Source organism: Abramis brama (assembly GCF_963993115.1).
Source record: "Abramis brama genome assembly, chromosome: 4".
In the NCBI taxonomy this organism is placed as follows: Eukaryota; Metazoa; Chordata; class Actinopteri; order Cypriniformes; family Leuciscidae; genus Abramis; species Abramis brama.
Window position 1 is genome coordinate 34,551,585 of NC_139966.1, and position 27,728 is coordinate 34,579,312.

The 27,728-nt window shown below is 37.2% G+C and overlaps 1 protein-coding gene across 2 annotated transcripts in view; it reads left to right on the forward strand.

Annotated features, from left to right (window-relative positions):
* Positions 1 to 2,059: 2,059 nt before the first annotated feature.
* The window catches only part of ptprr (protein tyrosine phosphatase receptor type R), a 33,255-nt gene continuing 7,586 nt past the window's right edge, over positions 2,060 to 27,728 (forward strand). Inside the window, exons 1-8 of one of the 2 annotated variants that reach the window (XM_084112564.1) lie at positions 2,060 to 2,207; positions 3,303 to 3,595; positions 10,815 to 10,958; positions 15,997 to 16,107; positions 20,694 to 21,043; positions 24,418 to 24,607; positions 26,205 to 26,289; positions 27,639 to 27,718. In XM_084112564.1, the coding sequence (XP_083968690.1) occupies positions 2,150 to 2,207; positions 3,303 to 3,595; positions 10,815 to 10,958; positions 15,997 to 16,107; positions 20,694 to 21,043; positions 24,418 to 24,607; positions 26,205 to 26,289; positions 27,639 to 27,718 (1,311 nt within the window). In that variant the 5' untranslated portion in view covers positions 2,060 to 2,149. Of the gene's footprint in view, positions 2,208 to 3,302; positions 3,596 to 4,305; positions 4,363 to 10,814; positions 10,959 to 15,996; positions 16,108 to 20,693; positions 21,044 to 24,417; positions 24,608 to 26,204; positions 26,290 to 27,638; positions 27,719 to 27,728 lie in introns of those variants that run through there. The other variant, XM_084112565.1, reaches the window with a different exon arrangement.

Genomic DNA, 27,728 nt, shown 5'->3' on the forward strand with positions numbered 1-27,728 from the left:
TAGGTTATTGGTTGTGTTTTATTGTTTAGTATGAAATGTATCAAAATATTAATCAAAATGAAAGATCTTTATGGGAATGTGTCAATGAGGAAACTATTTAAACAGATTAGTTTAGGCTAACCTTCTAAAATACAACTTTTTACATTCGTTTTTTTTTTTTTGGCAATTAGACTACTTTTAAAAAAAAATCTAATTAAAATGAATTTAAACATGATTAAATAATTTGTCAAATGTCTTTACAGATAAGCTGCTTCTTATGGTCTTTGTATTAGGTCTGATTGTTATGGTCTTAGAAATTACAGATCCAAGATGGATATTCAAAACTCCAGGAGGGCAGTTACCCTCCAACTAATCGCATAAAATACATCAGATCTATTTTGGGCGATGCATTTTGGCAGGGATGCGTTTTGCTGCATGGTGAATGTCAGACATCAGATTGCCATGGCAACAGCAGAGAGCTACAGTACATGTTTGCCACAAGACGACACAGCAGACTGACTTTGGCAGATCTGAATTGTTTAAGAAGAAAATCATCCAACATGATCTCCTCTTAAGAGCTCATGAGTAAGAAATGGAGGATTTGTGGGGTGTTTATGAGGTTGTTGAAGATGACGATGAGTTGTGCTTCAGGATGAGCATCATCGTTGTAGAAGGAACATACTAGAAAATACATGTTCTTTAAGGAGTCACTAAGCAAAAACATTGCATTGCAGTCAAGGTCCTGGTTTTTATGAATGCTAGCTTGAGTTCTGAATGAAGAAGGCCATCATGTGACTTTGTCTGACAGCCCTTTCTTGATCAAGTCTGGTCTATAAAAGAAGCTTTTGCACAAAGAACCAAGTGATGCTGACTGAGAATCAAAGACTACATTTCATGCAAGACTGCTTTAATATTTACCTCGCTTTTAAGTTCTCTCTCTCTCTCTCTCTCTCTCTCTCTCTCTCTCTCTCTCTCTCTCTCTCTCTCCTGTGCCTTGGGATTAAACTTCTGATAGATTTAAGTCTTTTTGACTTGACTGAGCAAACAACATTCGAGTTGCCTGGTCTTCTTAATGGCTGCAATGATCAAATCAATTATTATTATGATATAAGATAGCACATGTACGTCTGCAAGATGTCTGTTAAAGATCACTTCATCTGGAAAGCATCTGCTGTTTACTAACATCTGATAGACGTCTTTAAGATGTCAGTCTTACATAGCCTAAATCATAAACATCTTAAAAGACATTTTCTAAATGTCTATTTGACATCTGACAGGAAACGTCCTATTGACGTATTGCAGATGAGCAAACAGTCTAAAAAATTTGTCTTCCAGATGTAAAGATCAAATAGACAACTTCGTGGGGTACGTGTGCTATCGGTTTCGAGATGTGCAGAATCTGCAGATGTATTTATTCATTAGTAGAAAATGTATGTTGGCAAATAAAGTTTGTTAATTTTTTTCATCTCATGTTTTTCTCCTACTCATTTTCTCTTTTGATGAAGGTCGTGTGACCGAAACGTTGTGCATTAATAAAAAAATAATCTAAATTGCAAGTTAAGACAGTGTGCGGGAGTTCCTTATATAGTCTCTTTTGAGAAATAACAATTCACAAATGAATCAATCATTCCCTTGAACGGGTTCTTAAGATTCTTTAGAACCGAATCGCAGAGCGTTTTTGAATCACTGGACTAGTTTGTGAGGTGATTGGGTACTTGAATTCTAAACAACGAAGCATTAAACTTAATAAACAGAAGTAAATGGTGAAGACAGCTGCAAACATTATTATGAATGGTTAATTCATCACAGAAAAAAAAAAAAATCTTTCCACGAGCTATAGAAATGTATGCTATTCTCGTTTTACTACAGTTGTATTTGACTAAAATAAACAACAGGTTTAAAAGATAACTATTTAAATGACTATTTTTGATTTGGTATGGACCAGACGTAACATAGCCTGAATCGGTTCTATAAAAGGAATTGATCAACCGAATCGACTCGCTAAATGAATCCTCTCAGCGCTAGAGAGACACATCAGGGTGTGTGAACACAGAAGAAGCGGAATTTTTGTATTAAACAACCATCGTTTCAGTGTCTCAACATAGAGACACTGCAGCCTCGACTGACATTCATAAAGGCATAATGTATTTTTAATAAAACGAGAAGAATCATGTTCGTCAACGCGGCATTAGTCGTTATTTCTTTATTGATGGGATTTCACGTCACAGGTGAGGCTAAAAACAATATCGATATCGATGTTTGTTTTAATTCTTGCTGTAATAATTTCCTCATTTGCTACTGTAAGAGTGAATTCGGCGTTTATTTGGCAAATGCATATGGTGGGTTTTTAATAATATATGGGCAGTTGGATTATTTGAAGGCTAGAAGGAGTAAATAAAACCAATTTCATGTCATGGAAATAGTGAAATTATGCGAACCTATATTAGACAGGGAAATGTTTATCTAATCAATGTGCTAAAATGAATAAGAATATCACCTATGCACAGTCATTTCTGAAGCGCAGATCAGGTACAGTAGCAGATAACGCAGATATTCATTATTATTATTATTATTAGTATTATTTTTACTGTAGCCATTGTCTTGCGCCTGTGTCATGCTCATACAATATTTATTTTGATGTACAATATATTATATTCTTGATAATTTGCAATAATTATTTATTAAGGCTGACTTGAGTGCTGAGTTTTCTTTCTTATAGATAGATAGATAGATAGATAGATAGATAGTTTGGAAGGACATGGTGATTAGTAAATGATTAAAAACATTACATTTTGGAGTGAATTATCCCAAAAGGAAAAATAAATAAATAAAATGCATTTATTGTCATCTTTGGGTTCATCAACACTCTTAAAGATATTTATAATGGATATTAAAAGTTCTTCATGGAACCATAGAGAACCAATAAAGAACCTTAATTTTTAAGAGTGAATGCCATTTATTTGAATTGGATTCACAGGTTTTCTTGGCTCCAAGTGGTCCAAGTTTCATTTGTATCGGACATCAAAATTGTTTCCTTTACGCATGATCACTAGATATTTTACATTCTTACACTCTTTTTTACATTCTTACATCCGGTCAGTCAGATTTCATTACAATGTTGAGTTATTGAAGTTATTCACTTGTGTTTTAATGTGCATATTTACAAAACAAGACAACAAAAGTTTTATTCAATATGCAAATATATATATATATATATATATTATAAAATGTACTGTTGTGGCCCTGGATTGAAATTGGTTTAATACAGTATTCCAGTCATTAGGCTATATAGTAACAGCTGTGACGTGAAACTCTTGTTTCAGGGGGCATCTCTGAGGACGATGAAGTTTATCAGAGACCGCATCGACGCATAGCTAATGGATTGACTGGCCTCGTGCATCAGCACACGGGTGTCCTCAGCCAGGGAAAGGCTTTGAGATTTCATGGGGAATTGCTTCAGACTCAGTCCCGTGGTCGGTTGGCCAAGCTGATGCCTGCAGTGTTTCTAGAATCCCATTTCCAAAGAGCTCCACAGAGGCAGTCAGACCTCAACTTCGTGCAAAACATCGACCGTGTGGAGAACAAGCCTGTGTCTGCCCACCGCACGGTCACAATGGTGAGATCCTACACACATTGAGATATTGTAATTACTTTTAAATTTTAGTGCAAAAAAATGTATTAGAAGCCAGGGATGTCGAATTAAAGGGATAGTTCACACAAAATTTTTAATTCTGTCATCATTTACTCACCCCCATGTCATTCCAAACCTGTAAGACTTTCGTTCATCTTCGGAACACAAATGAAGATCTTTTGGATGAAATCTGAGAATTTTCTGTCCCTTCATTGACAATATGCAACACTTTGTCGCTTCAAAAAGTTCATAAAGAGATTGTAAAACTAATCTATATGAATTGAGCGGTTTAGTCCAAATTTTCTGAAGAGACACAATCGCTTTATATGATGAACAGATTTAATTTAGGTTTTTATTCACATATAAACATTGATCAGTGAAACAAACAGAAGCTCAACCGAACCTGTTTGACGCACGAGAACAAACCTCTTGCGGAAGCTCAAACGTGCTGTGTAACACGAGAATGAACCTCACTGGTTCTCACACGTCAAGCGAGTATGCTTCAGCTTCCGTTTATCACAACTGATGTGTGAGTTAATGAATGTTTATATGTGAAAAAAAGCCTAAATTCAATCGGGTCATCATATACAGAGATCGAGTCTCTTCAGAAAATTTTGGACTTTTATGATCTCTTCATGAATTTTTTGAAGTGTCAAAGTGGTAGTTGCGTAGCTGTCAATGGAGGGACAGAAAGCTTTAAGATTTCATCAATGCTCGGGCAGTTCCTTCATACACAGACCGGTCATCGACAGGTAAAAAAAGGCGCCATTTGAGGCGTTATAGTGTTTTCCTAACAACTACAGACAGATTGGAAGAATAAGTCCAAATGGACTCGATTTCAAAGCCGCAATTCCATGTTCTGATGCAAATATAAATGTAAATGGTGTACACTAACAGCGAGTGTTAAGGCCGTTTCACAAGGGACGCAGCAGATGAGAGTGTCTAGTTCATTTTCACAGAGAATTTCATTCCTGTTTTTCCATTGTTTTTCTATGTAAACAGACATGTTTGACCGTCGCACTTCTTTTGCAGCATCGCATGCATAACACATGTGGTGCTCAAGTTAAAAGAAATTCAACTTTTAAAAAACAAGCCTCTAGAAAAATAGTTTTAGCCGCAGATATGGCAAGTTGAGACATCTGTGCCTTTGTTCATACGGACATCTGACTGCTAAGTAGGGTTTGTGTTTTCAGCAATAGTGCACAAACTTACTTTACTGAGAAAAGATGGTCAGGGAAAATCTGTAAATGGAAAATCTCCATAAGTTTTTTTTAATTTTATTTAGGATAATATATTTTTGACTCTTAATTTCCATGATCCAAATAATTAAAAGGTTGTCATTTGAAAGTGTGTAGGCCTACTTGCATTATTATGCTGTTATATTAGGATTATATATTCAGTGGCATAAAATGGTATTAAAATGACAATAATATCGTTTACCGCAATTATTTCTGGGACGATACAAAACAAAAGGCAAAGCAAAAAGTAGTTATCGTGACAGGCCTAGTGATTAATGACAGAATTAACATTTTTGGATGAGCTAACCCTTTAATTTGAAAAGGGTGAGATCAGATAAATGAAATGTTTGCCGCATATTTTTAAAGACGTACACACATACCTGCACATGCCTTTTATATAGTGTTTAGTGGTCTCTCAATCAGCTTTCTCTGTTTGAATGAGAGTCAGTTTATTTTCCCCTCTTAAGGTTTAATTTGAAGTAAAAAAATATCAATATTTTTCTGTAGAATTGCAAGTGTTCACACTTAATTCCGAACATAAACCTGCGTGTCTTAATCACTGAAATAAGCATGTTACTGACTGGATCAAAACAAGTTGCCAGATGTGGCCAGGCAAGGTGCCAGCAATGTTGCTAGGGTGTTCTGGGTGTTTGCTAGGTGGTTATTGTGGGGTGCGTTTGATGTACAATGACAATGCACAGTGAATTCTGCTTAAGTACCATAGTACAATACATTTGGAGAAATTAACTAGCTAGTCATGACTTTTTCTCGAAACTGTAGTGACTTTGTAACATCCGTTGTTTGAACCACGTTGGTTCAAAAATATGGAATTGTTGTTAATGACGTCGTCATGAAGGAGTATCTTCTGCTCCGTCCCACCGGCTCCCCCTTGGTCAGGCGTCGCTCCACTTACGCCACGGACATACAGGCCATCCGCTACGTCCCTTTTCCCCTATGGCTGCAGCGGGCTCCTTTCTCCCTTCAGCATCGCCACTGTCCGATGTCGGCAGCCACGCCTTCTACATCTAGGCTTCTCCCGCATTCATCTGCGCCGTGGGCTGTCGGCTCTGGGGAGCTCTGGGTCTGCGCCATCGGACTTTCTCCACCCTCAACATCTGGGTCTCGTCGTCACCAGCCCTTCACCATATCCTGCCTCCATCCCACCTCCATCCCTTCACTTCAGCCTCCCTGCATCGTTTCGCCATCTCCTCGTCCTCCTCCAAAAGCCCCCTCCGGCCCTCCCTCTGTTCTGCCACGATGCGAGGTCACGCCTTGCCAGAGGGGGCGACATGTCACCATTATCATCATGGACTTTTAATTTGTTTTCATTCTAATCATGTGTTCCTTTGTTCAGTTTTCCCGCTCCTCATTTGTGTTCATTGGTTTCAGCTGTGTCCTATTAATTATCCTCGTTTGTGTTTGCTTTATAAGTTGATCCCTCACATTCATTCTCTGTTCGGTCTATGTTGCATTTAGTGTGTGTTGCCCTTCCTGTCTGTTTATTCTTTGTGTTATCGTCATTAAACTTTGTGTTGGAATTATATTCATCATCTTCATCTACCTTCCTGCAACCACCCATGACAGTTAGATTATTGTTGGAAATAACAAACTTGTCATCTGATGTCTACTTTACTATATTTGCTCTCCATTGTTTTGCTTTGTTTACAGATGTTTGATTCAATCACGGATACTTGCATCATACTCCCGTGTTTCCTTGGGTGCTAGAGCACCCACTTAAAGCAATACTTTCATTCTTTCAACAAACTATGGGTATGTTTACTCGTCAACGATATGCTTAAAACTGAGATGTTTTTCCTTTGGGTTTTCCACGTACAGACAACATCATTGTCAAAACGATCCCCATTCACACGGATCCGAGAAAACGACTAAAAGCTCTGTATTCTGCTGCCAGGCCATTAGATGGCGATGAAATACTGTAGATTGAACACGTAATACGCATGTGCATGACATCATCGTCTCTTGATCAATTCGGTATGAAACCTCAAAATGAATAAATACAGTCAAATGCAAACTCAGAATATTACGCAAACCTGCAATAATTAAATATGTTAAATTACACAAATATACGTTATTTATTTAATCTCACTTTATTAACCAGTGTCTTCATTGCTGACCTTTCATGATCTAATTCAACCATAAAAATAAGCAAAAATGACTTGAGATAAACATTACATTTCTGTTTCATTTTTTGTTATTATTGCTGAAGTAAGAGTGTTTCTTCTTCCGTGTCAGCTGGACAGCTGAAAAGTTTGTACAGGTGTGAATTTGCATTTACTTTAGCCTGAGGCTTATTCATTTCACTTTTGGTATGAAAGGGCCTTTAATTTTTTTTGTTATTAAAAAAAAACAAGCAAGCCCAGCCCAGCTTTGAAAAAGTAACACAAAAACCAACGTAACACATTACTTTCCATAAAAAGTAACTAAGGAATGCAATTATAATGGATTATCGAAAAAGAAACTTGAAACTTGTGGGTTTTTGGTTTTATGCATCGGCTATTGATTGAATTTTGAGATGTGGGCATTGGACTTAAAAATGGAGGCAGATGAATGTGAGCTTGCAGGGGCAGGTTAAAGTGGACTTAAATGATTGGAGAAAAATCTGTTGTTTTCACTGCAAGATCCAGTTATTAAGATATTTTGATTAAACTTTAAGAGATTCAAATTCATATTCATATTCAAAGGTGAATTGTTTACAATATGATCTACAATATGCATTTAGAAAATCGATTTTAATTTCATGTTGACTTTAAAGAAACAACACACCTCTCCTCAGTGATTTGCATGATTTAAGGTGTTTTATTTTATATGGTAGTTTATGTATATGAGTAACATTAATAGATATACTTGCTGTAGCAACACCTCTCATAAAGATGAATATGTCTGACATTAAGTTTGGCGCTGAACATTTGGCAACTGTCTATACGTACCAGATTAAATAATGTGTTTATGCAAGTATTACAGTGAGGAGGATGTGTTTTATGATGGAGTGAGATGAACTCTTTCACCCTCAGAGCCAATTACACTAATGCACCTGATGCGAGACCTCTGGAAGCTTCCACACTCCCACGAGGTGTCCAAAAAAATCAATCACAGCTCGCATATATCACCACTTCAGCTCGCAGCACTGCCTGTGAGAGTCACACATTTATATATTTATTTGCTTTAATGCCGGTGAAGCTTAATATGGGATGTGCTCAGTACACAAAAGGTCATTGCAATTTGCCTGTCAAAATTAATGCAGGTTTGAGAACTACTTCAGTGGGGGTGGTAATTAAAGTCAACATGAAATCAACATCGACCCTGCTTATGTCATGATTGCCCTGTTTTCTGTGCTCGTTATATGGACTTTTAGTTTCTCCACATTAGTCCCTCATGGTTTGTACCTGTGTCCTAGCCTCTGTACATAGTATGACTCTTGGCTGTGTCCAAAATCGCCCCCTATACACTTATATAGTGCACTAATTGAGAAGACAGCCATTTTTAGTGGCGTCCAAAAAAGATTGAGTTCACTTATTCACTCCCATAATGGACATCTGCAGAACTTTTTATTCACTCCCTCAGTGGACTATATTAGTGGAGTTATGCAGGGAATAGTAAATGAGGGTAAAGGGGGTTTCGGATACAGCTGTTGTATTTCATATAAGGAGGTTTGATTCCAGGGGTTTCAGGGTTGACTCCAACTCCCACCCACCGTAGGAATTAATGGAATCGACTCCACGACTACATTTGCTTTAAATCAAAACAGGGTCAAGAATAAAAATACAGGATTGTAGTTGTTATTAAACACTAAATGTATTCTTTTTTCCAACATGAGGAATTACACTCTGTTTATTAAAACAACACACATTACACTGGTTGCAAGCGGCGTGGCGTGACAAAAGCAAATAGAACCCATTATTAATTCTGATTCACCCATAGGAGCTGCACCTGTAAGTTCTGTTTTTGTGATGTTTGAGTTGGGGGAGGCTCGACGCACGAAAAGGGTGCTTTCAAGGTTGATTGAAAATATGCTTTATTTTTGTAATTAAAACTACATACTTCACCTTTAACAAAACAAAGAAGGAAATCCGCAGGTGAGTTGCAACTTGGCAACTTTACAAACTTAACAAAGACAGTTACTAACAACTCAAGGTAGAAACACGGGGCAATATATACAAGAGAAAATGAGCAACTAAATAAGACACAGGTGAAGAACACAATCAGTAACCATAGAGACAATCAGTAACTAAGGCCTGGGACACACTAGATGATTTTTAAATCTTAACCGATTTTAAAACTGTGACAGAACACAGACATAATGACAGTTTCAACCGATTTTTAGAATTATAATCCTCTGAATGCACACACTAGATGATTCAGCCGGACCACGAGACCACACACTTGTTGATTGTTGGAAGGATTTCACAGTGAGACGAGATCCCATGGAGACTTGCGAGATCCAACGTGATTTAAGAAGAAAAACAAATGGAGGACAATCGACGTCGTCAGCTGGCTCTCCTGGAGTGCGTTCTCTTAAAAAAAAAAAAAAAAAAAAGAAGGATTTGGGTGATCTTCTTTCTCAATACTCCACTTTTGTGGCATGTTTGTGGCTGCCAAATTTCAGTTACAGAAACATGCAACATCCGGTAGGTGTTGCATGTTTTAACCACTGGTGATAGAGACATTTTAAATTAATTTAAATTAAATTTGAATAAATCAACTCATGTCAAACAATGCAGTATTTCTCCTGTATTTCTACACTACAGCTATTTTATGCTTAACATTATATTCACATAATCAGACATATTTTGATTGTGTAGTTTACATGTAGAATGGCAGGTATATTTTAATCATATATATATATTGTTATTATTGTTACAATCATTATATATTTAGTTTTTATATATTTAATATTTAAAATATTATACCGTACATCCATTTTTATCATGAATAATCATATATTTTTTTTAATCTTGGGTCAAGTTATAATGTTAGTTTTTTATGACTAAAACAGTGATAATTTAGTAACATATCATTTATTTAATTTTCAATGACCATTTTACACACACTCACCCTTACTAATAACCAAACTGCTTTGTTTACATTGAATGCAAATTTTATTTTGATAGTTGTTCTGCTGTTACGAATAAAAAGCATCTATTCTACTGCCTACCTCACAGTAACTGACACCGTGAAGTTACTTATCATCCAGTAGGCGTTATTGACATATAAATGTGGTCATGTGTTTTGATGTTCATCTGCCTGAGATCTGAAAGCTGCAGAAGTTGTCACCGCTCAGTTTCAATAAAAGCTCTTTTTAACTGAGGAGGAAGTTTTGACTTTCATTTCATCGTTTTCACTGAACAATAATCTTTTCTCAAAAGATCAAGGAAAATGTGATTCCTTATGATATGAGGCCTCTACAGTGTTGCAAACGTTTAATCTTTCATTGCATCACACAGGGTTGTCCCTGTTCTTCTGCCTCTCTCTTTTCCCATTGTGGTTTGGGAGAGAGTCAATGAAAGATTTGTCTTAAAAGTTATTTTCTGATCTTTGATGTCGGTGTTCCTCTGTCAGGAAGATCTGAGGCTATAGCTTCTGTTCCCACCAGCAGAGGGCACAATCCCCAATCACTCCTGGCCCATATTTCCTGTAGACCCGTGTAGATATGCAATTTGGTAACACAATTAATGTGAAGTCTTGTTAGTTTAGGTGCAATTCTAGGCATATATATATATATTTGCTATTTTCAAGAAAATCTAGTTTATAATGTTGATACAAAGCTCTATCAACAAATAAATAAAAACATAATAAAAATCTAGAATCTTCCATGTTAAAAACTGTATAATGGATATAGGATAAATTCATTGTGTACTATATATTTTTGCATGGGCTTTAAAACCGTTCTGTTGATTCTAAATATCTTATAAAGGATATTGTTCATACACCATTCTTCATGTTTTTAGGAGGATAATGATGACATAGAACTGTATGTGTCGTCTGTTGGAGTATCAGAACCAATGGCTCATGAGGAAATGATCCAGTTGCTTAACATCAACACCCTTCACCACAGCCCTGGGCCGCTTGCAACCACTGAGGCGTCCACTGAGGTTTGTGGCCTAACTGCTCTTGCATGAAGTTACTGTCAGCTGTAAAACTACAAAACATACATTTCAGTCATTACAACTCTTGGTATAGTTATAGTATGTTAATGGATATGACAATGTTAAATTAATGAATTTGGTCTTGGTGGACTAAATATACAAATGCTGCTGTATAGCAAGTATGGACTGTGAGCTGCTGTGAGCATATATATGTTATATACAGAGGTGTGTGAGTGAGTGCGTGCGAGCGAGCGATTCATCATGTTTTTTACTCCTTTATCATCATGCACACGTACTAAGTGATGTTTGAAATCAGAGACTCGTGTTGAGCAACAGTGTTTCTGACCTCTTGTGATCGGATCAGAAATATGTATGTATTTATTTATTTATTTATGCTGTATGGGATGTTTTCAAATATATATTTCAAAATATTTATTGCTAAAATATATTTCAAAATATATTTACATAAATATGTTTTTGGACATTTTTTGTATATTTTTGAAAACATTTTTGAAAATATAAATATATATTTTAAAAGCATTTAAAAATAAATTTTGCCCTATGTATTTTAATCTAAGAAAATACATTCACGTCACATTTGAAGAAAAATGTCTCAGGGTACAACTGTAACCATGGTTCCCTGGGAAGGGGAATGAGACACTGCGTCCTAAGGCTCTATGGGGAACCGATGTTGACAGCGTGACCGGTGTCTGAAGCACGTGCCTAATCACGACAATAACATTGGCGGGTGACAGCCTATGACATCACTAATGGTGTGATCAGAGTTTAAAAGGGTACCTTTAGTACACATCAACAACTTCTTTGTCTGAAGGAGATGTGGGCAGGCATACCCGAAGCATGGCAACAAGACGCAGTGTCTTGTTCCCCTTCTCAGGGAATCATGGTTACATTTGTAACCTGAGGCGTACCCTATCGAATTGAAACTCGCTCTACATCCTAAGACGCTATGGGGAAGAAATGCCCACTCCAACCTGCTGAAAGAATGAAGAGGGAATGTGAGAACTGACATAAAGTGAAATTCGTGGTTAGACATGGAGCTAGGTCCGAAGTAACAGTTCCCTGCTCCAGAGTGACTCTCTTCCCTAGGGCTAAAAACCCTGGCTATACATACTCCATGGGCAGAGCTCAGGGCCTGGTATTCTGGCCCTTCAGGGGACACTATACCCCTGACGAATGGAGGTCTCAGGAAAACCACTCTCAAAACAAGAGGGGACCTAGAAACACTCTAAAACAATATCATCAAAGAGGCTAACAGAGAGCCAATGACCTGATATAGTATCCGAGGGGAGCTCTAAGAACAGAGGCCTCAGCAGGACGACTCTCTAAAGCGAGAGGAAGCCTAGCAATGCCCACCCAGACGACAGTTTAACAAGGAGGCTTAAAAAAGAGCCTACAACCTAGTCCACTGACTAAACAGAGCTCTGAGAGCGGAGACTTCAGCATGACGACCCTCTATAGCGAGAGGGAGCTTAACTACGCTCTACACAAAAGACCACCTCACCAAGGAGGCTCACAGGGAGCCGTACGACTGTCATGTTATTTTATGTGGAGCTGTAGGGAGTGGAGGTCTCAGCATGACAACTCTCTAAATCAAGAGGAAACCTAACAACGCTTCCCTAACGGTGGTTCCACCAAGGAGGCTCACAGAAAGCCATTCAACCTAGAGTGACCACCCAGACGGAGCTCTAAGAATGGAGGCCTTGGCAGGACAACTAAATACGTTAATACGTAGGCCTAAATACGTTCTAAGCTAACGACTGCTTACCAAGAAAGCTCAACAAGAGCTCTACAAGTCAATACTGCTATCCAAGCGGAGCTCTAGGGAGCGGAGGTCTCAGCAGGACGACTCTCTCTTCCACCAAGGAGGCTCACTGAGAGCCATACCACTCAATGTCATTGTCTATAGCAGAATGATACTGAAGTCAGAACAAGCTCATTACAGGGAGCAGAGAACCTTGCCCATAACTGGGAAGGTTCTACTCCATGCTCATCCTAAATGACCAATGGGAGCTAACAGCTACAACCATTGTAAAACCTGTAATATGATTTGGTCTCTAGACTCCAGCACTCTCAGCCGTACAACAGGAGAGATTCACCCAAAGTGAACAGATCACTTCCTGTTGGGGTCCAGAGACCAGAAGAGCTCCAAGCCTTCCTTGGTCGGCAGATCACACGGAAGTATAAGGGGGCAAGGCAAAGTGCTAGCCACACCATCATAAATGTTCAACTGAGACTCCAGCATTAAACCGAGTTCTCAACTATTAAGGATTCCACTTACATTCGACCACAAAGACATTGCCATCAAGGGGGGCCTGCTGAGTGCTAGCTGCGATCACTCAGAAACAAATGTCTTTGTAGGATCTCAAAACCCCAGACACTCCCGAAGGTGTCTTACGACAAAAAAGGGTCCTCGAACTGGGGCAAAAAGAAAACTTCCTGTTGGGTTCTCGAGGTCGAAAGAGCTCATCCCAGGGACTGGAGGACCTGACTCAGGGGGAGGGTTCTGCACTGCAGTCAAACACGAGGAAATATGGGGCCTCTAGACTCCAACACTCCCAAAGGTACCTACAAATAGGAAGGGCTTCCAGAGACACCCAGCAGCAGGGGCAGATCTAATAATAACACCTGCCTGAAATCTCTCCACATCTAATTCCTCAGAATGTGGAGGAGCTACGGAAGCATAAAATAGGAGCAACGACGGTGTGAAGGATGAGAGAGGACCAGGCCTGGACTTTACGTTGTGTTTGGTTTATGTGTGTGTGGCAGTTGTCCGTGAGGGGCTGCCGCCTTTATTTTCGTTTTGTGTTTATTTCTATAAAGTTTTTGAAACGTTTGCCGGATCCTGTCTCCTTCTTCCCATAACAACATACCTCGCTGCAGTGCATGTTCAAAAAATCATGGTAATACCATGGCACCATAACCAAAATATATGGTAATATAATCATTTTATTATTACAACTTCTGACAAAATTCTAATGTTTTAAAAATGTTTTTGAAATATGTTTTTGAATCAAATTGTAATTAAAGTCCACTGAGGCGACTTGCAGTGAGTGTTACATGTCAGTTTGTTTCTGGACTTCCTTCTTCGTTCATTGTGTTCAGTTTCCCACCACTCCTGTCTCCATCACCACCATCCTCATTAGTTAATTTAGTTCAGCTGTGTCTTGTTAATTATCTCATTAGTTCTCTTTGATTTCCACTTGTATATATGTTCTCCCTCTGTCATTGTCTGTTCTCGTCAATGTTTGGCTGTGTTTCTCCTGCGTTATTCCTTGTTCCAGTGTATTTGATAATTAAAGTCTTCCTTCCAACGTTCCTTCCTAGTCGTGAGCATTTCTGAACACCACCATCCGTAACAGTAAGAACCCATGTGCAGATTTATTAAAATAAACAAAATACAAAATAGACAGACTTGAACTTGAACACATCAGCAACAGTTATAGGGAACCAAGCTAGACAAAGGAACAATGAAACATGAGACTAATGATTGACAAGAAACACCTGAGTATGATCAAGACAATGAACCAATGACAAAACAGAACTGATTAACACATGACAAGGGCAACCAACCAGCAGAAGACACATACGACTAGGGAAGCACATGACATGATCACATTACACATGACTAACAGGAAACATGACTATAAAAATAGGTGTGTTTGACTTAAAGGACAATTCCAGCGCAAAATGAACCTAGGGGTTAATAACACATGGGTACCGAGTCGACCGTTCTCTGCTCAGTTCCAAGTCACAGTTCAGCTCATGTAGCACCGCGTTCATGGTTCGACTGGTCGAGATTGTTTTCCAAAGATGGCTCCTGCCTGTATACGCGAAGTGTACTGTCTTTATAAAGTATCTTCTTATTAAACTGTCTGTACACTTACAAAGTTCTCAATGCTTTGGTTTGCATGTAGGGACCCTCATTATGCTACCGTGTTAATGTGGGGCTATTTTGAGCCTTGTTAGTGGTATCAACTAGCGATTTCTTTTTACTTACTCAATGCCCTATATACTAGCGTTATAAGCTAATCAGTAGTTCGAGCTAAAACTGGGTACATTCGATTAGCATGAAAACACATCCCAGAGAACGGTCGACTCGGTACCCATGTGTTACCCAATACATTTTTTTTTACTTTAATATTGTGTGGTAACCGTTTTATAAAAGCAATAAGGTACTCGAGGCAAGTGCTGTATCGTGACTAAGTAACGGCTGAAGGGGTTACTCCGCTTCGCGTCGTGCCTAACAATGCCCTATATATATATATATATATATATATATATATATATATATATATATATATATACACATATATACAATAACAGGGTAATCTTTGATGCTAATGTTATATAAAGATATTGTTTGTAGCATCAAAGTACCTAAGTAAGTGCAAATTTATAGTTTCAGATTAAACTTTTACTACACATTATATAGTTCACTTCACCTCTGGAAAAGCATTTTTTTAATGCATCATATAGCACATCATATTTGATGTTGATGATGTTTTGTAATACATTATTGTCTTAATATAATATAATATCAATTATTTATTATTTATATAATTATTATACTGATTTTTCACTATTTTTAGCTTTTTTGCTGTATGACAAGTGCATTTTTAAGTACAGTTGTTTCATGTAAACTCTCCACTAATATGAGATCATTATTAATGATTATAAAACAACAAGAAAGATAATGTTTAAAATATTTTTTATGTTGAATATAGCATGTCACCTTTCAGGACCATGCTGTCAACTACCCAAGGACAGGTGCATGTGTGTTGCAGGACTTTTCATCCAGTGTGTGTGTGTGTCTGTGTGGGCAGGTTTAGGGGTGGAGTCAGCCTCTGTCTAGCTCAATGTCAATGTCTTCCTTAAGATCGCACTTGTTGATCCTTATATCACTTTCTCTCAACCTCAGTATAAATGCATGTTACAGCTCTCAAAACTCATGTCCGATGTAGCATGCATTGACATTGTTGGTTCTGGACACTTTTGATATTTTTTTGTGTCTGTTTTTGAACAGAAGAATGTTTTCAAAAACCACCATGAGAAGAACAGCATCTGGGGTAAAGACGGATTCTACGTGCTGGTTATCTGTCTCACAATATTCATCATCATCTTCAGCTGTTTAATGGTACGTATCTCTCACAGTCTTCTACCATTCAGTTGATTTGAATAGGATATGATGCTATGTGGGAAGATTAATAAATGCACTTTATTATCTCAGGAAACCTAATGTTTTATTGATTTTGTTTAAAACTTTGTCTCAGAAGTTTCTCCTAACATTCCTTCATAGATATAGAAAGAGTTTCAAGTGAGTAGATAGTTGTCATACAGTAAGATAATAACACTTGATGAAATGACAACTCGATGAGAAATGTTTAAGTTCGTATTGAGACTAAAAGTAGATACATGTGAGATTGCTGGGATCTTTCTCTGGAGAAACATCTGAGAAGCAGGAAACCTACGTAAAAGTCTCCATTTGCTCTCCACTCCATCTCAGTGCCGTCTTGGAGAAACAAATAAGTTATTTAAAGAGTTCTCGTCTGTGATTTTTTTCTGTCCTGCGGGTTTGAATATTGAATATTGAATTTGAATATTGAATTTAAATATTGAATTGAGTTAATTCACTTGGAACCGTTTCAAATACTTCCTGTTTCATGCTTGTCTCAGCAAACACCCTCGTGAAGTAAACACCAACAGTTATTAACATTAAAACTTAGATCATTCAAGTCTGCATGCACTAAAGGCAGTGAGTAATAGTGAAAAAGACCTGAACAGAAGCAGAGACACAGGATATGATACAGAAAAGAGTCATTGCAAAACGGATGTATTGTGGCAGAGGAAGTCGCATGGTTTCCTCTAGTGGTTCAGCACTTTAAAAGGATCAGCACTGCCATGTTGGTCACAACTGACTCCGCCCTCTGATTGGTCGACGTTTGCTCTTAACATTTTAAGTCTGTCCTAACTCTGGCGATGACATCATAGCACGTCCTCAGAGCACCCGCACTCTCTTCCGCTGATGGACTGAAGAGCTTAAGGAATAATTACCGCGTTAAGCTGTGAGCCGATCTCAATGACAGGTTCTGCTGAAGCATTATTAGCATTGTGAATCTGTAAATACTAGGACAGGAGGAGTTTTCAAACTCTTTATGATGATCCTTTTGCAGCTGGCACCCCTTTCAAATTTATATTTCTATTTATATTGTGAAAGATCAAAATATTATAAATACGGTAAAACATTATCTGGAAAGTATTTACTTTAAAAAAAAAAATCTACCCACCATTAGCTTACTGTTAGTTGTGAAAAGAAACATATCATCTTCATGAAAAGAAACTATGGCTATGTTCAGATAATAAAACTAGTCATGATTTCCAACTAGTCTGTAGAAAGCAGTATGAAAAAGGTAATACTATAAAATTTGGTAAATTGTGACCAGGTTTATTATCGTTAACTAAAACCAAAACTATTAAAAACATTTCTGTTAACTGAAATAAAGCTGAAACAAAATTAAAATAAAAATATTAGTTGAAAAACTTAAACGGAAATTATAAATGTTAACTTGGCATTTAAACTGAAATAAGTTGAAGCACTAAAATGATTGACTGGAAATAGATAAAACTAAAACTGAAACAAAAAATAAATTGAACCTAAATAGTACTAATATTTAAAAAATATATAATAAAATGACTAATGCACATAATGTAATTACTAAAAGTAACATGAAAAAATAAAAATATAGCTAATTCAAAATATGAATTAAACTATAATAAAACTAAAATAAAAAATTAAACAACACTAATTGTAACATTATATATAATTTATCTCCATTGAACTTTATTTATAATTTGTTTTAAATATATTACATTTTATTATTGTTATTATTATTATTATTATTATTATTATTTATTTTTTTACATTTCCCCCATGTTTACATGCACAACATGCATTTTTATGTTGGAGAAGGCATTTGGTACATTGTTTTTGATTACTGAGTAACACCTTATATAATAGTGTTCATTAATAATTCATTCATAAATATTATCACATGGCTCTCTAGAATACTTGATTCTGATATCATTTTTCACATCTGATATCACATTTCTAACAATTTAAATGTACATTAACAAATAATCTGCATTAAACAACAGTATTTATTCAAATTAAACTTTTTTAAACTTGATTAAACTTTATGACAGAAGTTGACGAGAGTGTGCATTGTGAAAGCTGCTTTTTGCCCTTGTAGGGCAGCCGGATCCATTTGCAAGTTTCATTAGACAATTTAAAAACCACATTAGTGTCCGGGAAAACAAACATGAATAAAAGTGTTGTTTGTACAAAGGTAACGTTCATTTGATAGAAGCCAGCACTGAAACCATACCACACAGCTCATTATGATGATGAGATAGAGACCTCTGGTGGAAAACATGGGTATACATTACTGTATACAAATGTGAACACGTTTATTTTATGGTAAGAAAAAACATACTCACTCATATTTGAATAATTACTGATCTAGAGGCATTGCTAACATAGATGTAAAGGTATTTTCCAACTAGATACATACTTTTAAAACCATGAGAATGAAGATGGCTTTGAATTAAATTATGACCCTCAAAGCAATGCTGTAATTGATTTAATCATGGATGCATGTGTTTTAATGTGATGCAGAGTTTAATGAAGATTATAATAGCTCATTTAAGTCCTCAACAAGATTTGAAACTGACTGAAAGTATTCAGTTTAAGAGACGCTTAAATTATGACGTAGAAGAAAAATAGAGTACTTACAAAATGAAGATACATTACAAACTGATTTGTTCCTTCATTGCAAATGTCTAGAATTGCTTTTTACATCAAAAACTGGTGGGAAATGGTTAGATGTAATGTTTTGTGGAAACTGGGACGACTCTACCAATAAAAATAAAAATCTCATATCTTCTCCTGACCCAGAAATAGGTGTTTGCAAACCTGACTCCGTAAAAACATCTCATGTACTTCTGCAAAAGTTGCACATTTGTGACCCTGGATCACAAAAACAGTCACAAGTCGCACAGGATATATTTGTGGCAATTGTATGGGGTCAAAATTATTGATTTTTCTTTTATGCCAAAAATCATTAGGATATTAAGTAAAGATCATGTTCCATGAAGATATTTTGTAAATTTCCTACCATAAATATATAAAACATTTATTTTTGTGAGTGGATGCAGCACAATCGCGAACAGAAATTGACAACTTTAAAGGCCATTTTCTCAATGTTTAGATTTTTTGCACCCTCAGATTCCAGATTTTCAATTTCAATTTAATTTTTCAATTAAATTTCAATTTCAAAAAATGTACCCATGTGACTGGTTTTGTGGTCCAGGGTCACATTTATGCAATTCAGCAAGTGTGTCCTGCATCTTCACATGTGAACATTGTGCATTTGGGTAATACTTTATTTTGATGGTCCCTTTTGAACACCCTGTTGACTATAAGTAACTTTGCAACCACATGTCTACTTATTTTAACCCTACCAGTCTACTAATACTCTACTAACTCTAGTTAGTAGACATGTAGGTACAAAGTTACTTATAGTCAACAGAATGTTAAAGTTCAGTTCAGTTCAGTTCTGTTCAATAACTGTAAAGTTCATCAAGTATGGAATGAGTTCAGTTCATCTATAAAGCAGCTCTGGAGAAAACAGTGATGTCATTATCCAGCTCAGTTCAGTTCTCATCCAATGTTGTCAGTGCAGTCAGATCAATAATATGGAATATTAAGTGTCCCCAACTACGCAAGCCAGAGGCGACAGTGGCAAGGAACCCAAACTCAGATATGGAGAAAAAACCTCTGGCCAGACGAATGAACATGGTGTGATTATGATTCCAGGCTGCATCACAAACCAGATTGTGGATTGATTTCATTCAGCATATTTCATACAGTCTGGGGATACATCACACCAGCATATGGAGGGAGGAAGAGTTGAAGCTGGTCATAGGGTCTGTGCAGAGGACTTGTCTGGTTCTCGTTGTTTTTAGTGAGGATCTGTGCTGATGGCTGTCTAGTCAATAAGGTCTTTACACGAGGTCTGTCTTTAGGGCTCGCCTAGTTTTCATGGTCTCCCCTGACATTCAGGGCTGTTGTGGTCGTCAAGGTGCAGATTTCCCATCTGATCTGGATATGGACCGGATATGGTGTACTACGGTTACCTCAGGATAAGAATGAGGCAGATTAATATCAGCATAGGCCTAATTTTACTACGTAACATACATCTGATGTCATGGGAAGTGTTCATGGTTCTGGTTGACCTAATTTATGCAGCCTAACAATCCTTTAATGCACGTGAATTATGTAAATGTAATAGTGTGTTATGTGTATGCCAGGTTAAAGAGAGGGGTTTTTAATCTAGGATTAAACTGACAAGAGTGTGTCTGTCTCCCAAACAAGGCTAGGAAGACTGTTCCAAAGTTTGGGCACTAAATAGGAAAAGGATCTACCGCCCACAGTCGATTTTGATATTCTTGGTACTGGCCAGAATTTTGAGATCGCAGTGGACGTGAATGATTATATGCGATAGTATATGTTGTACTGATTTTTTTGCCGAAAAATCATTATTACAGTAATAATCATTAATGGGAATGACAAAAATAATATACTTTCTTTAGTGTTTTTTTTGTGAGATTTAACCTATAACTATCTGCAAGTGAATTTTATAAAGTAAAATTTTCTTTCCTCAGGTGCTTTATCGAATAAAGGAGAAGGAATTCTTTGATCAGCAGCTTAAAGACCCATCCCCATCCACCCGGGACGTCCAGCTGGCACCCATCCCTGTTCATGGTGCTCAGCCTCCTTTGACCCTCAAGAACAGCATGGTCCAGGCCAACCAGACGTCCAAACCCAGTGCCACCCATTTTACCAGCAGTACAAGCACCCCGTCCTGTAACATCGACATCAATCAAACTCTTTCCAGCGTGACGACGTCAGAGCCTCAGTGCCCACCCAGCCACTCTGTGGCTGAACTCAAACCCAGTGTGTCCTCCACACATTCCCCCTTTAGGATGAAGCCTGTTGGAGGCCTTCAGGAGCGGTAAGACTTATTTTGTGCATTAATAAAATCAAAAGTTATAATGTGCACCCTCATGTTGTTTCAAACCCACATGCTGTTATTTTTCTGTAAACACAAAAAGGAGAATTTTAGAAGAATTTGAGGGGGAAAAAAAGAATTATTTTGTAGCTCATTTTTCTTTTGTAGAGTTCTATTTTTCTAGTGTTTTACTAAATATAAAAGTTCAATGGCAACAATGTCTAATTACAAATGGCATACAAATAAAGCATTTAGTCTTTTAGACAGTAAATTAATAGTGCAATGGGTATTATTCATGTGATGTGCCCCAGGGCACCATGGTCTTGACCCATACAGAAAAAAAAAAAATTGAAATATATTTTAAAGTGTCAAAAATATATGTGGCATATATTCCAAATACATTGAAATATATTTGCATTGTTGTTCACTTATATTTATAATTTTGAAATATATTCTGAAATATAACAAAAATATATGATGTTAAGTGTGAAATATATTTACATGTATAACATGTAATGTAAAATATATGACAAAAAATATGGTCATAAAATGTTTAGCTTGCTAAAGAAGGGTCGAAAATGTATTTTGATCATAGTACTTCCTCTACCTTTTCCCCTATACACAACAGTAGGCTACCATATTTCACTACTGTATTATGACACACAGCTATAATAAATACTGTACTTACATTTAAATGACTGAAATGTAAAATGACAGATAGTTGCTTTCCTAAGACTATTAGGCCATATTAGGTGGCACGTACCTAACACTAAGTGCAATTATTAGATTTATTGTTGTGTTTTATTGACATCTTTCCTGAAGTCATTTAAATATTGAAAATATGCACAATATTTATGATGCAAGTATAACAGTGACACTCCAACAGTGAAGTACACTTAAACAATAGATAGAACTCAGTGTCTAACACTGCATACACACACTATTAAATAACTGTATTCAATTCTGTAAAAATAGGGGGAAAAAACTCTGCATTCTGTGTGTTATTTCCTACATAAAATTGTCATTTTAGGCCAATAAAGTCAGTAAAGGGGCAGCTGTGGCCTAATGGTTAGGATTTCGGGCTTGTAACCAAAGGGTTGCCGGTTTGATCCCTGACCAGTAGGAAAAATGTGGGCGGGGGAAGTGGTAGAGCACTGCTCTCCCATGCCCACATCCACGGCTGAAGTGGTCTATCTAAAAAATAAATTGAAAATGTGTTGTTTGTTTGTGAAAATGTTAACTTTTTAAATTTCAAAATATATTTAAAATGAAACAATTTGCAAAAGTTAAAACATATATGAACATATATGTTGTTAGTAAATATATTGACATATAAATAAATTCACATATTTAACTAAAATATATTTTAAAAAAAATAAAAAATATATTTACATATATTTAACTAAAATATATTTATTGGGCCAATTTCAAATATTTGCATATATTCCTAAATATATTCTGAAAATATATTTCAAATATATTTCTTTTGTGTATGGGGACATCTGGACTTTTTCTAAGACTACGTTCACACTACAGGCAAAAGTGGCCCAAATCTGATTGTTCTTTTGTGCATGCGGGTCAGTTCAGAACTGTAATTAGTTCACACTCAAAACTGATAGTGGCCACATTTAAAAGATAATGTGAACAGCCACAAAAAAAAAAAGAATTGAGCATTAAGGCTTGCAGTGTGATCTTCACACTTAGTCCTTAGAGTATTCTTAGAGTACTTAGAGTATTGAAATGAGTATTCCAAAGATACCCGGATGGTCTACTTTTTCCGGTTAGGATCCAAAGTGCAGATCCGTGCACACTCTAAAGGCTAATATTGCCCACAACCCATTGCGTGTTGGCCATTGGATGAGGATTCGACTAGAACTACAAACACAAATAAAAAGTGATAAAACAACAAACATGGCGGATTTTTTAAATTAAATTGAATGTGGATGATTTTAACTATGACAAGATGATTGACAGGGCAGTTTAAATGGTGATAGGATGAACTAAGCGACAGAGCTGTCCGTTAAAGACACAGTTATGACGCAATATATATACTCTTCTGCTACACACTCAAAAGTATGTACTTTTTCTTCACAAAAACAGTACATAATTTTAGGGCATAGTGTAAGTAGGCGAATTGGGATGCAGCATGAGGCTATAAATCTGCAATGTCATATATGACATAAAAGTTTGTGTGTGTTATTGTCTGCCCACCCTGACCACACAACTTCAATTTGGTCACAGTGCCACCTATTGATCAAAAGTAATAAGGACATTACAATTACAATAGGTGACATTCAAGTATTATAGGTATTTATTCAGCTATATTCAACCATGTATCAACATTTAACTAAAACATGTGAAATTAAAACTGTCCTTGTGAAAACCCAGTCTCTTGAAATATTAATCATTTTAAATATGAAATATTAATTATAATGGGTACACTGTTGAACTACAATGTTGTGAGATGATGCTTTAGTTATTTAGTTATTTTAGTTATCATTATCCATGTTATATACATTTTAGTGCGTTGTTACGGAGTACACAACATGACTTAAACGTGCTGACTCACACCTAACTTAGTTCAGATTAATTCCTGTAGATGTAAGGTGTAACGTTAAAGTTGTGTATATGTCTGATTAATTTCAAATGTACTGTATATGAGTGAGTTAACCTGCTACTGTAAAGCACTTCATTTTACTGCTGTTCAGCTCTCACAGCTCAAGCGACTAAGTACCCAACATTATGACTTGTTTCTATGAAACTATCATTCTTTCTAGATTTTTCTTTCTTTATCGTAAAAAAACCCAACAAAAATAAAACAACCAAACAAACAAACTGTTAGTGCATTGTGCAATGTCTGAGGTGTTATTTTTCTTGTCATATTTTTGCCAACAGTATGTTTTAATTAAAACCGATTAATGAACATTTTAAATCTTGTCTTTGTTATCGTTTACAAAATAAAACCTTTGTTACAAAAAAATGTTTGTTAATAATGTCGTCGACGCGATGCTCACAGACCAGAGAGGACCACTTGTACTGTGATATTTGTAAAGGGTTAAACTGTATAATTAAACTGTATAATTAGAAAGCAACTGGAATCAACATCTAAGATAAGTGAACACTATTTCACTCCATATCTCTATGCATATTGTGTGGTCTGCTATTAATTCCTAAATGTGCAATCATAACAAGTTTTAAACTAAGTGTCATGTTTAACAGTCTTGCAGTTGTTAAAATCAATGTGATATCTATCATGGCTCTTTGGAGCAGCAGTCTATGTCTCCTGTCTATGTTTATCCATGTGCGGATATACTGTATGGTATAAGACCAAATACATTTTTTCCTCAAATATAATGTTATTTTTATGTCTCTCGCAGACGAGGATCTAATGTCTCTCTAGTGCTGGATATGAGTGCTTTGGGATCAGTGGAGCCTATAAGTTGTGGGGTCGTGACTCCACGAGAGCGTGTGACTCAGGAATACCTGCAGTCTGCCAGTCGAGTCCTCTCACGACAACAGCTTCGTGACATCACATTGAACACCCAGAGACTGCATGCGGAATTTGTCGTAAGTGACACACCAGTGCACCACTAATAAATACTTTTAGCATTAATGGGGTTCAACTTGACTTTTATGTGTCATGGGAATTACACACAGTTGAGGTTCAGTTAAGGTGTGTTTCCTTGATGTTGTCACGGGGTTGCTCCACAAAAGATGACAACAAGGAAAATAGAGTACAAATAAGGTTATTTACTTTAATAAAACAAAGGTATAAATCCAAGAAGGTATAATGTAACAGTGTGTCCTATACACAAACAACACCTGACAAACAACTGAGGCAATGGTAGTGGGAGAAACCAAGGTGGCGATGATGGTGGGAGGAGCCAGGAGCAGGAGAAGCCAGGTGGTGATCCAGAGCACAGTCAGGATGAAAGCCCACAGCGGAGTCGATGGAGGGAGGAGCCATGGTGGAGACTTGGCTGACAACTCCCGGGGGATGGCTAATCGAGATGAAGCCGATGGTTGTGGAGCCCAAGTCGCAGACTGGAACTGGGCAACACCAGCCAGAGTGCCTGAGGACTAAGGCAGAGCCGGTGGGACCGAGGACCAAGGCGGAGCCTGAGCGAAGGCGGAACCAGATGGAGCCGAAGGGGTGGAGAGACGTAGTGGACGGCTCGTAAGTCCATGCTGCAGGCAGGGTTACGTCTGACCAATCGGAGCTGGATGGATGAGGGAGCCCGGTGGAGCCGTAAGGACGATGGTATCTGGTGGAGCAGAGGGAGGGATGTGCCAAAGTGGAGCCAACAGGTTGAGGAACCGAAAAGAGTGACGGGATCAGTGGCTACAGGCGGATCCAGGGGATACACTTGCCTGAGCGGCACTGGAGACCAGAAGACAGATGCAGATCCACACAACTGAGTGGTGTTAGAAGAGAAGTCAAGGGGCTGAAGGAAACCAGTGGAGGTGAGGCTGACAGACTGGCTGAATCATGAAGTGGAGGCGGGAGAGGGAGGCTGGGTGGGATCATTGACAATGACACCGCAATATCTGGATCAGTTTGTCATAAAGCCTGCTCCAAAAGTGCATCTTTATGGTGTACTCGTCCCAACTAACCTATAGGCACAGTTCCAGTAAATCATCCATGAAATCCTCCAGTAGCCATCCTCCTTGAAATAAGGATTGGAGATGCTCCTCTGGATGGATGGTGTCTGCTGAATAATCCATCTCATTTTTTTTTTTTTTTTTGCAGTCTGGTGCTCTGTCACGTAGTAGTTCTCAAAGGATGACGATGAGGAATAGTGATAACTATCTTACTAGTGATAAACTAATAAAACAAAACAAAGGCAATAATCCAAGAAGGTGTTACGTAACAGTGTGTCCTAAACACAAACAACACCAGACAAACAACTGAAAGAACTGACAGAACAGAGAACAAAGGAAAACTAACTAGATAACTAAAGAAGGCAAAATAGGAATTGAATACAATAAAAATTAAACCAAAACTGAGCATAACTGTGACAGATGTAGGATTTAATGGATGCTTTTTGTTATATCTGAATGTAATAATGCTGAAATCTATTGTAAGGCTGTACACTTTTAAGTGCTTATGTAATGGTGTTGACCATTGTACTCAGCTGTGAGTGTGTAACTTTTTTATCCACAGGAAATTCCCATGAACTTTGTGGATCAGAAAGAACTGGATATCCCAAATCATGGATCAAAAAATAGATACAAGACCATTTTGCCAAGTTAGTATCTGAATTTCTACATTTTGTTATTATTTGAGTTGAGTATTCGTATCAACTACTGAAATTTTGGTATAGTGGCAACATTAAGTGCTACATTTACATGCAATAAAATAAATCGGTCAATAATTGAATTGGTGGCTCAATCTGACTGAAAAGCCTTCTTGCAAACTCATTGATCGATACAACCAAGTTCAATCAGAATGACATTTCGATCCAATTGTAGTTATGTATGTATCTTAAAGTCCCACTGAAGTGTCTTGGAATGCGCAGCTTTGTATGATGCATTGACGTAATTTCCACTGAAACAGGAAGCTAAGGCGGGACATTTTGACTCCTCCTCCTTTTCAAATAGCCAATAGCATTTAGCACCTCACCAATAACCAATAGCACCTCACAGACTGCAAGTCGTACTTGACAGCACCATGGAAGCGAATCCAAGCGCTGATGATATGTTGGATTCAGTAGTAGATGTGTGAATAAATTCTAGTCATTTCATTCAGACTGAATTTATTTGGATTGACGAAAATCAGATTACAGAATTACAGATTCTTGATTTTAATCGCATTTTACAAAATGTCCCAACTTTTCTGGTAGTGGGGTTGTACTACCATTATTTTGAAATCAGCATAGCATGCACTTTTATTTTCAATAAAACATAACATAAGAGTGTTTGAAGTTAAACAGTGATTTATAGGGTTTTAGATAGTGAACTATTTGCAGTATGTTAATAGTCAAATGGTGGCTTGTTAATGTCTCAGAGACCCCTCATGACTATGTGGACCACTTTAAAGTTGTCTGCTTGTAGTTAGGTCAGAAAGAGCACTTTATACATTTTCTATTTTTACATCACTAGGTATATTTTATCCCAATATAATCTATAAAAGGTACATAACAGAACAGCAGTAATGTAGTGCTATTTGCTAAGGCAGCATACAGGGCCGTAGGCAGGGTTTTATAATCACAGAGATCCCAAAGATGTTCCCAAATTTGAGGTAGTTAGGGGGGTGAGGAGGAATGCTCCCTCGAGAAAATGTTGACATTTTCACACCCTTGAAAAGGTTCCTGGAGATCTACCTACCTGCAGAGTTCAGACCCAACCCTGATCCAACACACGTCTGTAATTATCAAGTGCTCCTGCAGATCTTAATTAGCTGGTTCAGTTGTGTTTGATCAGGGTTGGAGCTGAATTTTGCAGCCAAGTTTTATTGAAAGTCCATTTACCCCTTTAATTATATCATATGTTTGCTTTATAAATGTCATCGTCTTGTGCACTAGTGGGCCACTGTAGTATACTGGTGAATCAATTATAATGCAACAGAAATTTTCACAAAATTCACATTTCATTTCAGATCCACATTCCAGGGTTATTCTGAAGACTAAGAACTCGAACGACCCGCTCAGCAGTTACATTAACGCCAACTACATACGAGTAAGTTTTC